The 15767-nt window shown below is 35.8% G+C and overlaps 1 protein-coding gene across 6 annotated transcripts in view; it reads right to left on the reverse strand.

Moving 5' to 3' along the window:
* LOC123673941 (otoferlin-like) overlaps nucleotides 1-15767 on the reverse strand; it is a 218658-nt gene that overhangs the window by 51572 nt on the left and 151319 nt on the right. For all 6 annotated transcript variants that reach the window (XM_045608715.1, XM_045608718.1, XM_045608716.1 and 3 more), the window contains 3 exons: nucleotides 10332-10448; nucleotides 8443-8595; nucleotides 3702-3902 (listed from right to left, as the gene is read on the reverse strand). In XM_045608715.1, coding sequence (XP_045464671.1) covers nucleotides 3702-3902; nucleotides 8443-8595; nucleotides 10332-10448 — 471 coding nt within the window. The remainder of the gene's footprint in view (nucleotides 1-3701; nucleotides 3903-8442; nucleotides 8596-10331; nucleotides 10449-15767) is intronic.

Here is a 15767-nt window from a genome sequence, read left to right on the forward strand (position 1 = left end):
ATCTGTGTATCAGGTTCTAGTCCTTCGAGAATATTCGATTTCAAGGAATCCGCGAAGAGCTTTGTGGGCGGTACGGCAAAACTCTTATTGGACTAGGGGATGGTACTTTCCCTAAGGGTGTGGTCAAGCTGAAAGGAGGGAAGGATATTCAGAGTGGACGGGGTAAGTTGCGGTCAGGAGACGAAGTAAGTTTGAGTCGAGAGTCAGTTCAAATTAAGTCGAAGACAGGTAGAGTTCAAGTAAAGTCGAAGACGAGTAAAGTTCAAGTTCGGTCTAAGTCGAAGTAAGAGTAGGTCGGTCAACTCAAGACGTATGACGAAAAGACGGTTCGCGGACTGAATTAAAAGCGAGTCTTGAACGAATCGAAGACGAGACGACCGAAACTTTTAATATGACAAAGACGTGAAATATCGAAGACGACTCGAGTAATTAACAAACGAGTTAAAGACGAAATTAAGAACCGTATAAACTGTGTTTGTATTGTATAAGTGTGGTTTTGTGAATAGATGTAAATAATTCAAAAGAGTTTAATTATTACAAATCCGACAAAGTCACGAAGAACAAGACGAAAGGCAGGTAATCGAATCATACCTCTAGACGATCGATTAACCAAGCCTACATATATAATAGAAATATCTATGAAATTTCCTACTAAAATATTGAACTGTATTAAAAAAATTACTCAACCAGATGCTTTCGTAATATTGCTGATCCAATACAGTTATGTAGATACTCTCTGAGAACGGAATAAGAGAATGAAAGAACGGGAGCTCAAATGCTTCTGACTTTACGCCAGTGCTTTCCCAATTTTTTTCGATATTCTTAATATTTTAATATTTATTGAATCATAAAGATAAGAACTATTCTGGTTTGGAGAAAACCAGGGTGTATCCACATTTACCACAATAGTGCTTGTCTTCCATGGCTGCCATGAAGACTCCAGCTCCACACTGTTTACTCGGGCATTCACGTCTAAGTCTGTGAATCTTTCCACTGTTGTCAACTTTGTAAAAGTTAAGTTCTTCTTGAATATTTTATTGTTGACGCTATCATTCTATCATCAAGAAATTTTGCAGGGTAATTGAAATTATTATTCTTGTTATACACACTAAATTCCAACTTGCTCTGGTCTGTTGTCAAGGAAATATTTTTTGTTGTTGATATTCTGCTTGATTTTCTATGGTTCTGATGATTAAAATTATTATTTAATTGAAGGAGTTTCATTGCACTCCGATATAATGGTCTTTTTCTGCCATTACGTGATCTACAAGCTTGCCTTCCAGTTCTAGAGTTCAAGGAGGCTACTTCCTCATTTCAACAAGTTTCTTGCCCAAAGCAGATTTTGCATTGCCTTCCTCTTTTCCACAGAATATGCACTCGTCATTTTCTGCTAGACCCATTCTCATGAGTTTCCTTAGGCGATAATATCCTGTGAGGAATCCAGTGAGGAAGTATAGTATATTCATGCTGAGATCCAGATACTCTTGGATCTCGCAGTGTCAATATTTCGAAGAACCTATTTGAAATGATCCAACCCTAGAAGAATACATCAGAGTGTTTCTCTCCAGTTTTTGGCTTCTCCTGCAACTCTTTCTTGTATGTACAGTTTCCTATAACACAGAAAGGTTCCGGTCCAATGAAAGGAGTTTTTGGCTCCGTTTCTGTAAATTATGTTTTCATTCCCGACATTAATTTCCATAACCAAAGCCAAACCCAAATGCTCCAGCGCCAGTTGTTTCAGAATCATCTGTGAAGCATTTAATGTTGTTCTTTTTGAGAACTGGGATTGTAGACTTCCTTTCCCAATCTTGTTTTGTACTTAGTATCGTAGTGATGGTTTTATCGATGCTCATTTTCTTTATCATCTCGTTACTGGGAAGTTTCGATGATGGTATGTAATTAGTTATGGATTCCCAATTCCCTCACTGCCGGTACCTTCCCTGGATAGTTTCTCAGAGTAGCCTGAGATCTGTTATTCTGATGATACTATCAACTCGAAAGTTTGCACGAAGCACTAAGCAGATTGGCATCTCCAGTGTCTTATCACTTGTTTTCTCGTTAGTAACGTGCTTCAAAATTAGCTTGTCAATATTTCGAAAGTGAAGTCTGGATCAAGTGAATGATTCAATGTTATTTGTAAAATGGGTAAAAACGATTTTTTTCTATTGATTGAAGACTTTTTTTTGAGAACAACACTATGTAAGCAGATCAATGTCTTGGTAAGTGTTGATCAGACTCTGCTCCATCGACAACAATGGTTAAAAGGTGCGCCAGGGAAAGAAATCTGACTCTACTGACGAAGTGATTGACAAGGTTGAAGCCCAAATCATAAAGTAAAATTTTTGAGAAAAAAATGTGTTTTTACTGGTTATAGACCTGGGACTCTTAACACTAGATTACTTTACTGAATGAGTTGAATCCTATATCTATACATGAGTCAGCAGCAACATTATTTGCCTATCAATTCACAAACTCTCATGGGAAATTCCGTTTTCATATACGATGTAAATCCTCATCATGGATCGAATGACACGTGTACTAAATATTCCAATATTAAGATATTGGATTAAGCAAATACCCGAATATTACCATATCAATTCCATATGGCGAATGATCCTATTCAGGGGGAGAGATGTATTCAAGGGACCATGGATTTGTTTTAGAACTTGACCATGCAAAAAATATTCGATGAGCCTGAGTCAATAACTTTGAAATACATATTCACCGAAAATATAAATATCTCAGAAACGATTAGATATGGCGTTTCATGAAAAAATATTACGTTTGGTTTTTTACATTTTTTCGGTACCCCGTCAGTATTTCTGACATTATAGTATAGATAACGCAGAAATTTTTGACTTTCTGCTAATGCGAAACACGACATTCATTCCTGATGAGGGTGCAAGGTTTGCAATTTTGAAAATCTATTCAACCAACAATTCTCAATAGCTCAATCGAGTTATTTGGAAACGCCAATCGCCTTGGGGACTCATGATGTTTTGTTTAAGTATATTTACTACTTGAGGTATGGAATAAAAACAGTCCCTAAAAAGGGGGAAACCGGTATATCGCTACTCTCCCTCGATGACATGCATTCTCCTTGGGTTACTTTCGATTATGATTCATACGTAATAGCGTGGAAATCTTCTGTTTGACAATTGTTATGTTGATGGTATTTTGCTGATACATTAACCATATAGATTATTAATATCGTATGATATTATTACACACTTGGAAATTGTACATCTTCTTCTTTTTTCTTTTCAAGTCCTTTAAGTGTTGAGCAATAATGTTATTAGATAGAATATTATCACATGGACAGCTTTAATCTTAGAACTTGCATTGGGTAACCAACAATAGGTACTTAAATATCGAGCACCTATAGTAAAATTATAGAACGGAAAGTTTTGAGAGGTTTATTAGGAAATTATCTTCAGCTTTCTGTCCATATAAAATTGAATCATTTTACAATGTTTTCCATATTATTTCAAATACATTTCATCATTCATAAGCTAGTAATAGGAATCAGAATGAATTTTCCTTAGTTGGAAAACCAGTATTCGGAATATCATTGAGAAGAGCTTTCTTGAATAAAATTTAGATTGGTATTTGGCGATCGAACGCAATGTCAGTCGATATTGAAAATATGATAATGAGAACAAAACAACGCTCTAGACGAAAATGTAAGGAATGAAACTCACGTGTTTTTCCACATAATGTATGGTGGATGGAGGCATCGCTCGAGGTCTCTCCACATTCTTGAACTCTTGGGTTTCCTCGTATCCCTTCGGAATTCCATTGATGAAATATTTCTTGTGTTTCAGGGTGCCCAGCCACAGGAAAATTCTGAGCTTGCAGGGTATCGTCCAACCGCTCTGCTTGGCACCTTTCCTGCTCGGAATCTGTTGATATTCGAGATAAAATATACTCAGACATATCGAAATAGCGGAAAAATTATTTTGAACACATCCATCAGAATTTACTAGTTTAGTGATGTCGATAATACTATATTTGACACGATAGAATTAAAATATAGAGCAAAACTGATAAATTTTGAAAATCCATCAATAAATGACTGAGAAATAGATTATTTAAATTTACGTATTTTAGCGCGGAACGTCTTTGGTCTGTGACCTCACGGCACTTGCCTGTGATCGCTACACCATAAATTACGTTTAAATATTTAGCCGCGCCAAGGCTTTCGCGCCGTTTATAGTTGTACAGTGTAGTTTTAACTCGAGTTTTGATTTTATGTCACCATAATGGAAGAAGGCTTCGTGAAAGGACAAACTGACAATTTGCCTAAAATAGATATATTCGCAGTGATGGAGTTTTTTTCTTCAAATCCATCTTATGTCAGTGCTGAAATAAAAGGAGTTAAACTTTTCAAGTAAGTATCTACTTTTGAGTTTGCTTCATCATGGTTCAACTCATAACGATGATTTATTTAAAAAACGTTTCATAAACAGTTTGTAGTTGAGTACTGGTTGTTGAAGTCTATCAATGGCAAAACATATTTATGTGAGAAGTAAAAAGTAAAAAGAGAAAAAAGTAATTCATATGTATGTATATAGTAAGTTATTTCAGCCATCGTGTAACGAACAAAACACGACACGAACGGCACAAGTGATTTTACACCAATTAATTCGTAAGCACTCTGCGAATACCAGTCGTCTAGTGTGTGACGTCACGCCACTTACACGTACTATGAAATTATTCTTCCAAGCGCAACTTCAAAGAGCCATAACTTTTTCATTTCTAGAGATATTTCAATGATTCTTCCACATTTTTGTTTGATTTTACTTCAATTTTTAGAATTAATCCTTAACAAAAAAATGAAAACTAGTCCATTGTATGTTCAATTTTCCGACATTTTGTTGATCGTATTATCGCTAATTATTTCTGCTTTCGTGTCCTAGTGCTTGCTATTATTGAATTATATTCAGTATAAATAGCTGTAATACTGACTAATGGTGGATCTGTGTTCAAATTCAATTCTCTTTGTACGGTGGGAAGGCATCAATAGAATACATTAATAATGATAATTTAGTTGATTTTATGCACTACAGGTGAAAACAGTAATCACGAAAGCGTAAGCCTGTACGTGGTAATATGACATAGTACATACGAGGCGTGTATTTAAAGTAAGGTCTCAATTTATTTTTTTCACATTAAATAACATTTATACTAAGTTTTGCACATTGCTTTAAAGCTTGAAATCTAAGCTATTTTTCTACGTAATCGCCATTCACTTCGATAAGCTTCGTCATTCGTACGACAAACTTTTGTATCCCCTCCTCGAACCACGATCCCGCCGCCTCGCGGAAGAACGAAATGACCGCTTCATGAACTTCTTCATCGTTCGCAAAATTCATTCTTCCTAGATGAATGAATAGAGTCTCTACTGCACACATCTTGGAGTTTTTGGGACAACTCATTGAGAGTCAACCTGCGATCTTTCAGCACAAGCGCCTCAACTTTCCACACTGTTTCGTCCGAGTGTGACGGCCTGCCGCTGCGCTCCTCGTCGTGAACGTTTAGTCGGCCAGCAGAAAATTCACTACACTATTTTTGAACGTTTTTCACGTCCATACATTTCTCACCATACACTTCTTCCAATTGACGATGAATTTCGATAGGTGCAGTTTTTTTTTTTGAGTGCAAAAACTTAATGATTGAACGTAACTCGAACCTGGCGGAAGCGACAACCGGCACTTCCATTGCATATGGCTGCTACGTCAAGACTGAGCGTCCTAATGAGTTCCACCAGGTGTCGATTGGTGGAGGGCGGCCTAACGTAGCGCTACTTGCGGCGATATAATGGCCTTGGAGACCTTACTTTAAATACACGCCTCGTATTAACAATTGGTGATTATCTAATAATTTTTTTTTATATACAGTGTGTTTTCAAATTAGACGTGAACTTTGGAGGAGGTGTGAATATCGCTCATTTGATGTCGATTGAGCCATATTTATTGATAGTCGAAAATCAACAGTTTCCGAGATATTTGAGTTCTTTTTTTTTTGATAAATTTCTCACCTTACTTTCAATCTTCTCGCTGCTTCATCTATTCTAACGGTGTTAGATGCTGACCTCTCGCTGGCCACGAAAATAATCCAAAATTATAATCAACTTCGATTAAGTAAGAAAAAAATGAAGAAAATTGAAGTAAATTGAGAAATCTTTAAAAATTACAAGTACTCAAATATCTCGCAAACTGTTGATTTTTTCGTTATCACTAAATATGGCTCAATCGACAGCAAATAAGCCATACAAACACACCCTTCAAGGTTCAAGTCTAATTTGGAAACCTCTGTATAAATCTAACGTCATAATGAAAAATTCGAAAAATTCACTTGTTATCAAAGTTAGTTGAAATTCCAATAACATTCTTAAGATATGTTCTAATTGTCGACCTTCAGCTTCTTTACATCTTCACTTTTGGTCATATTTAGAAATAATTTTGGTATAAGGTATTCCGGATGTTTTCACATCCTGACAAATTCTAGGAGCAAAAAAATATCTCTAAAAAAAATCAAGATCAGTATCAGTGGCGACATCCCTCTGATCATAGGACATGTTGTATAAACTGGTACAATGTATTTTAGTCTAATTTTTGCTATTGTCTTGAGGTAGTATCAGATCGGAGATTAGAATAGCACGATGTTTTGAATACCTGTCATTTTTCCTCTTCATAGATTCGAGGAAAAGGATTTTTTTCACATATTTAACATCATTTCGTGAATTTATTGAAGTGACATTGAAATTCGTATAATATTAGGTGTACAACTTTGCTTCCGCCGTTTTGCAATAGATGCTGTAGTAGTAAGTGGTAGTCGAAATAAATAGATCGTAGATGTCATACAATAAGCTTAGGTATTTGTAAACGTAACACCATCGCAATATCAGTCGATTTTTGTCTGCAAGTTATTCTCGATCAAACATGTCAGCTCACGAGCCAAATTCTCGTCATTTGTGGGAGGTTTCCATTATCTGCTTTAATATGAAGAAATCTGCGGCTGAGGTTCATCGAATGCTCTCAAATACCTATGATGCGGTCGCTATTAGAGAAAAAACATGCCGATAGTGGTTTCAACGCTTCAAGAACGGTGATTTTGACGTCGAAGACCAGTATGGCGGTGAAAGAGAGAAGGTTTTCGAAGATACAGAATTGGAGGCATTACTTGATCAAGACTCGATCGTTTCAAACGAAACCAGTATTGGCAGGATCATTGACGCAACAAGATATTTCAAATCGCCTGAAAGTCATGGAAATGATTCAGAAACAAGGAAATTGGATGCCGTACGAGTTGAAGCCGAGAGATGTTTGACGGCGTTTGTTTGCTTGTGAATAGCGGCTTTCAAGGCAAATACGGAAGGGATTTCTGCATCGCATTGTGAGTAGATACGAAAAATGGATTCATTCCGATAATCCCAAGCGCAGAAAATGATGGGGACATTCGGGCCATGCTTCTACGTCGACGACTAAACCGAATATTCACGATTCCAAAGTCATTCCAACCAGGGCCGCCGCCAGACATTTTGGCGCCCCGGCAAAATAAAATTTCGCTGCCCTGCTTTGCCTTATTTATTTGAATTTTCTTTTAAGGAGCCTCTATTATTCCTCTCAGGCATCTTTTCAATTGCACATGAAATTGTCTTCTTTTAACGTAAAATCACCTTGTCAAATTTATTGAAGGACGTTTTGTCGATTTCATCAAAAAACGTCCTGCATAGTTCGAAAGTACGACGCTTTATGATTCTATAGTAAAAAACGACATAGTTCTTGAAGGTGCATTTTAGTACCTATTTGTATTTTCATGAATATAGTTGAGAGAGCCTATTTGATTTCGAAAAAATTTGTTATTGAAAATATTATTTTACTACAAAGAGAACATTTCTGTTTCTAAAAGTATGTCTACTTTGATTAACTGACTTTGCGCCCCTACAATTTGGCGCCCCGGCAAAATTTCCGGTTTGCCGCTTCTGGCGGCTGTCCTGATTCCAATCATAAATGTATAACCAGTTTTTTAAAATAAAGCCTCGAATTTCGGAAAAAACGGTGGAAGCAAAGTTGTACGACTATGTATTTCGAAATATTTCACTGAATTTAATAGGTGAAATTTTTGAGTATATACGAGATGGGTTTATGATTGTTTTAAAAGATGGAAAAAATCCTTGAGGGACATCTCGCCATCGAGACATATGTTTTTTTTATTATTTAAATGCACGTCATATTAAATTATAGCTCATTGAAGATGGCTATATCGATGGCCGAGAGCTAGGAGAAATTATATAAATAATGTTTTCCCAAGATGGTACGATTCTCGTCCCCGATATTAAATCCTTCATTTTAGACTGATAAGAGTGGAACTTGCACGAAGTGTTCGTCATCTCTAAAGTTTCCTCCAGAAATTTTTAATGAGGAAATTGCTACTCACCTTCAGGAACATCGTACGAACTTTTCCACAGTCCTTACCCCTCTCCTCTTCAACAACAGAGTATATGATATCACGAGCGGGTATCCTTTGATATGCCTGTCTCTTGCCTCCACTTATGAGCCATAAAAACACGTCTGGAAGAGCATGTTGAGGCTGAAAGTGTGCGATTGTTTATGAATGCTGCTGAGTAGGATGTCAAAACTTTAAATTGGATCTTGTCACTTTGTTGAACGCCTCGATAGGGTGAGAAAGTTCGCGAAGTTTTTCGTAGTTTGAGATCCAAGATTATCTTTTTGCGAAATAATTCCTTCACATAACTTTTTGAGAAATTTTACGAATCGTCATTCTTTCCATTCGATAGAAAATTACAGATTATTGGGCTAATTGATTTTTTTCTCTCAGCTTCCATTCTCGAAAACTACAAATATTTAGAATTCCTCAATTGACTAGTAATAGATAGAAACTGTATCTAGCTGTAAGTGCCATACTTCCTTGATACCCAATACCAAATAACAAACCGAGCAAGCCAAAATCATTTGAAATGAACAAAAGTTATATGCCACCCCACAAAAAATATTGATTTTGTTTCAATATTAAATGGAAAGGTTGCTAGGCAAGTAGTGGAAATACATCATCTTGATGAAATTCCGTAAAAAGTTGAAAATTTTCTAAATTTGGCTAATACATAAGACATTATTTCTATCGCTCATCTGCAACAATTTTGATCAATGCTGTAGCTGAATTGCTTAAAAAAGGGGTATAGGGGATGAACATCCTCAACGGTTATATATCGACGGATATATTGAGGAATCTTTCAAAAATGAAGTGGATCATTTAATACTTTTATTATCGAAGGGTAAAACAGCAGTATTGTTGACTAAATTGAGGTATTATTTTAATCGAATTTAATAGAGCAGTTATAGGGAGAAAGAGAATGTCGTTTCAGGCAGAGTTCAACGTATGTTTGAAAATTATTGTATAAATAGCAAAATAACTCAAATATAAAAAAATAGATATATTATGCATTCCATATCTACAAGGTGATACACCGCGATGGCTTATTAGGAGTTTATGGAAAAATGATCACAATTTTGTGCTGAAAATTTGTATATTGGGGTTTCAGACAATGATCTTTCTCCTTAACATATCTTCAAACCTCTAACTCCTGGTTGAAGTGGAGTTATCGAGGAAGAACTTTAAATGAGGAAAAATCGCAATTTATAACTGTGTCTATAAGTCACAGACTATTCCACGCAGTGAGGAATTGCGGTTTTTCCTCATTTAAAGTTCTTCCTCGATAACTCTTAAAGTATTCGTTTTAGGTATAGGGTTTGCTTGAGTAACACCCAGTATTTTTGTACGTAGATTCGGCTGAAATAATACAAAATAGGTTGTAGGTTCTTGAGTTTTGATGGACATAAGTTGTCCAAGTTCATGATGTTGTTATAAACACACCGTACATTTTTGATCCAAATCGCAAAATTGAAGAATCAAAAATGAGAAAGGTTTTTCCAAAAAAAATTTTCTGTAGAAATATTCAAAAAAATGTGGGTCTCGGTCACCACCATTTTTTTATAAGGAATTGTCTTCAAAGAAGCTATTTAATAATGCAATAATATACTGGGTGTGCCATTTGAAATAAGGAAGTAGTAGTATGTTTCCGGTATAACCGGAAGTTGTAGAGTTCTGAAAATATTTAACCGCAACATGCAAATTTTCAGTTCAAAATTATGATTAGTTTTCCATAAACGTCTAATAGGCCATCGCGGTGAATCACCCTGTATATATCAATTTAATCTATTGTATTCTATTTTTGACATAAGAGCCAAACTTTGTTGGAAAATCCTTGGAATTCTAACAAAAGAGATCGATCGTTCCAACATACTCACATCTTCTACGAGGAATTTCAATTTCGCCAGATAGGACTGTGCAACTTTAAATCTTTCCTTGAAAGAACTTTTCGTGACTAGTGCTCTCAGATTACGTGCAGATGATCCCATCAATTCCTGAAAAAAAATTAGTTATAGAAGATATATTTAGAATTTGGTTTAGTTGAATTTTTTTCTGTTTGACTAAGAATTGAAATCAAATTATCTAAAAAATGCAGAGAAACATTGTTACTTCCACTGTGATATAGTAGTTTCAAAAGATGCGTGTCAAAACAGATGTTTAGGAAAATATTAGAAATTTTTTCCCACAACAATCGCAAATCGATGAAAATTATACTTAATTGAAAGAATTACGCTTCCAACTGCTTGAACACCCAGCTTGTTCTTTAGATCTGGCTCCAAGTGGCTATTTACTTTTTGCAATCCTCAAAAGAATGCTCCGGAGAATGAAATTTGTCACTTCTTCATCAGAAGTCCGAAGTCGAAATTTTGAGAAAAAATTTTTTTTTAGCGGTAACGTCGGTTATTTATTGAGTAAAATGTTAAGATGATTTTTCACACCGAGTTTCGGCCACTATGTGACCATTCATGTAGGATCCAGTTTATTGTTCCCTGTAAATAATTGAGATGGTCAACCGGATGCTTGGAAACCTATTAGTCTCTTCAAGTGCCAAGGGCATGACAAATTCAATGGATTTACAGGGAACGAATGGTTATTGTACATAAAGGATGTGTTATTCTTCGGGGTGTCGAAGAATGTGTTATGTCGATTGTAAAACTTAAGAGATTTATGGGGTTGGGAAAAGTTTCAGAACAAGACGATTATGCCAGATGGGTTACATCTGTTTTCTCAGGTTCTAGTCCTTCTAGGATATTCGATTCCCAGGAATCCGCGAAGATCTTTGGGGGCGGTACGGCAAAAGATTTCATTGGACTAGGAGATGGTACTTTCCCCTAAGGGTGTGGTCAAAACGAAAAGAAGGGATATTCGAGACAGGGTAGTTCCAATCGGCAGAGAGAACAGTTCAGATTAAACCGAAGTCGGGTACAGACGGTACAGTTTAACTTAAGCTGAAGACGAGACAAGTTCGGTCGGTCAACTTAAGACGTACGACGTAAAGACGGTTCGCGGACTAGATTAAGAAGAGTCGCGAACAAATCAAAGACGAGACGACCGAAAACTTGAAGTACGACGAAGACGTGATAAACGAAGACGTTTCGAGTAAATCAACTAGAGTTAAAGACGAAATTCAGTACTGTAGCTTGTTAATTAAGACGTAATTAGGATATTCTCAATACTGAGTTTGTACTGTATGAGTGTGGCTTTGTAAATAGATGTAAATAATTCAATAGAGTTTAATTATTACAAATCCAACAAAGTCACGGAGAAAAAGACGAAAGGCCAGGTAATCGAATCATACCTCTAGACGATCGATTAACCAAGCCTACATTCATATCAATTACAGATCACCAAATGAAAAAAAAATCGATGAACATGTAATTATTGTCGCTTTAGATGAATAATAGGCTGTATCTTGAACGAAATCAATACGGTTTAATATGCATTGGTTCCGACTGCTGAAATCCTGCAGCCGTGAATACTTAAGGAGATTCAGATTCAATTTGAATATCAAATGAAAAACTACTCAGAATTTCTATGCAATTACCTACACTTTGTTATTGGTTATACCAATGCGAGCAGACATTTGAAAGAGCTTCCAATTCAAGCCTCGATTAGATGCACATTGAAAATATCATGGTGAATTTATATCACAACGTTTTATGTTTCTATAACCTAATGGTGATTATATGTTTCATACCAATTTCAACCCCTTATACTTCACAAATGAATTTATAGGTATGTTATGAAATGAAAAGAGCATTATTCACCGAATATAATATTGTTATTACTTTTACAGGAATTATGTGTTCATATTTTCGTTAAATACTAGGTATAGCTTGGAATGAAATATCGATTTCATGCTCATAAAACGAGAGTGTTTTATCTGAATAGTTATAATTTGAGTGTTGTTTACAGTTTTTGAGGCCCTGTTCAACAAAAAGATCGTTCGAATATGGCTATGGCATATACAATAAAAAAATAATATTTTGGAATTATTCTTTTATTCAGTTCCAATGTGTAGGTATAAAATGCGTTTGATTTAATTTTTTTTTTAATTACTTTCATATATTGTATTGAGTTTAAAGGTTTAATACCTCAACTGTTATTGTATCTAATAATAATTGTTTTTTCTTTAAACATGACATCTCTGTAAATTCAGTGTTCATTTTTAGCTCTACTTCAGTTTTAGCTATAGACAGAAAAAACAAAGATTTAAACCCAGTCTACAAACATGAAGTTTACCATGCTGACTGATTCTGTTTCCAGAATATTAATCAGCTAAACATTGACGACATTTGATTCCAACAAGACGGCACAGCTACCCATACATTTAGCTAAACCATGAATTTATCGAAAAATGAATTTGGTGACAACTTTATTTCCAGAAGTGCTCGTCCTAACTGACCCCTCGTTCATGCGACTTAACGCCTCTCGATTAATTTTTATGGGGCTTTGTTGAATCATTGGTATATGCCGAAAAACCAGCAACTCTTGAAGTATTGGATGCCAGAAACATTGACTACTTAATCAATGTTGACTTTTTTGGACGGTGCAACTGGCCATAAGAGTCGAAGTCTCAGTTTTGTTGATGCTTAGATTAGATTGAATTAGGGGCGAAAGATAATCCAACTTCACATGCACCTTGACCTGAAGATCTATTATACATCCCCGCGCTTTTTACCAGTCAGGCAATAGTGTCTCAATGAAGTAATCACTTTTCTGGGGACTACATCCATCACTTGTTCCGACTTCACAAATCAAGAGTACAGGTGTTTCAACCTTTTCCAATGAAGTGCTTCACATTAGCAAGTTTTTGACTGTCCCAATAGCTTCTTGACGAAAGCGACATGTGTCTTCAGGCGCTATTCCCACGTTTTTTAGATGATACGTCCCTCGTGAGTGCGCCCGTCAGTTTCACCAGTTTCTGTGTACTGAGTGAGAGAACTTTTTTCGTCCAGCTCATCGATTAGGAGAAAAGTGATTTGGCTTGTCTTTGACCAATGATTGTCCGCCAGAATGCAAGGTTTCTCTTTTGTTTCCATTCCTTTACTGCCAACCCTTGATGAAGTCACGAAAATGACTCTGGTCCGGTGAAGAGCATTCACCCCCTTCCCTGGCCAGTCAGTCTGATGTTTCATAGCTGGCTAACCCGGAGTGACCAAATAAGGTTGACCTGGTTCTTTTCTACGAGTATGTAAAGCGACGTTTACGCTTGAACGCCAATATACTGAGTGATTCAAAATTCCGTATAAAAATTTCTGGACACTATTTTTCAGGTCAAAATAACATTATTTTTCTTAATGAACATGTGTCCACTATCGCTTCGTTACTGAACTACAGAATGTTGAAGTTTCAAGAATTTTTTAGTTTTTCCTTCATAGCTTTTTCAATTTTTGAGGTATTAAGATCAAAGGACCCCGCACGTTTAGTACAGGAAATGGCTTTCCGTGAATTTGGCTGAATTTTTGATATGTTGTAGTTCTTGATGAACTGATCAGAAAAGTCCGTAGCCACAAAGCTCAAAAATGGACAGTTTTCGAGATATGGAGCTTTGAAAACGGATTTTTTGCAATTTTTGGGGTTTTTGCTCATCAATCGGGGAGCTCTCATTTATGGTTTCGATGGAATTTGGATGTTCGGCGGCCAGAATCAGACTGAGAAATGATCTGCCTTGGTTATATTAGGCACCGCCATCGATAATTTTTTATACACTGCTCCACATTGGCTATGAAATGAGATACAAAATCCAAGATCTTCCATACATCTTTTCATGCCACACAGAATAATTCACATGACCGAGAAACGACATATTGTGAGATTTTTTTAAGAGAGACCATAATAACTGAATCCTCATATATCTGATGTCCAATAATATCAAATATGTTAGCCAAAATGTTCATAACCAGGCACCGCTAGCTGTAATGGGGGAAAATGGGAAAATCATAATCATATATCCTCAGGGATAACAATTGTGATCACTATTGATGTCATTTACATATGATATGTGATTTGTTTCTCACAAATCTCGATAATCTGACAATGGGGTGCCAAGACATTTTCCTCAGAATGTCTCGAAGTTGATGATAGCATCTCACAGACAAACGAATCCGTGAAAATGTCTGCAGTTTTGATACAATACAGTTCTATCTGGGTAGAATATAGAAGTCCAAGTGTTGGAAGCTAACTATGAATGGAACTTCCGATATTAACCCACGAATTCTTGAAAATAATTTTTTTTTCTATGAACTTTAAGAACTTCACACATACGAATGAAAATTATCTAATAATATGATCGTTGGCAAAATGAATGAGTATATCAATCAAAAACAATATAATAATGAGAATAACATTCATAATAATAATAACAATAATGATAATTTTGCCCTCGATTCGATTCATAATATTCTAAATGATTTCTTGCGATTGCTAATATAATTTCAAATTGTTTTTTGTTTATTATCATTATGGTTATTATTATTATGAATGTCACTCTCATTATTATATTGTTTTTGATTGATCTACTCATTCATTCAGCCAACGATCATATTATTAGATAGTATTCATTCGTATGTGTGAAGTTCAAAAATTTCATAGAAAAAAAAATTATTTTCAAGAATTCGTGGGTTAATATCGGAAGTTCCATTCATAGTTAGCTTCCAACACTTGGACTTCTATATTCTACCCGTATAGTACTATATTGCATCAAAACTGCAGACATTTTCACGGATTCGTTTGTCTGTGAGATGCTATCATCAATTTCGAGACATTCCAAGGAAAATGTCTTGGCACCCCATTGTCAGATTATCGAGATTTGTGAGAAACAAATCACATATCATATGTAAATGAGATCAATAGTGATCACAATTGTTATCCCCGAGGAAATATGATTATGATTTTCTCATTTTCCCCCATTACAGCTCGCGATACCTGGTTATGAACATTTCGGCTAACATATTTGATATTATTGGACATCAGATATATGAGGATTCAGATATTATGGCCTGTCTTAAAAAAATCTCACAATATGTCGTTTCTCGGTCATGTGAATTATTCTGGCGTCATCTTGTGGCTTGAAAAGATGTATGGAAGATCTTGGATTTTATATCTCATTTCATAGCCAATGTGGAGCAGTGTATAAAAAATTATCGATGGCGGTGCCTAATATAACCAAGGTAGATCATTTCTCAGTCAGGTTCTGGCCGCCGAACATCCAAATTCCATCAGAACCAGAAATGAGAGCTCCCCGATTGATGAGCAAAAACCCCAAAAATTGCAAAAAATCCATTTTCAAAGCTCCATATCTCGAAAACTGT

Source organism: Harmonia axyridis, chromosome 2, assembly GCF_914767665.1.
Source record: "Harmonia axyridis chromosome 2, icHarAxyr1.1, whole genome shotgun sequence".
NCBI classification, from domain to species: domain Eukaryota; kingdom Metazoa; phylum Arthropoda; class Insecta; order Coleoptera; family Coccinellidae; genus Harmonia; species Harmonia axyridis.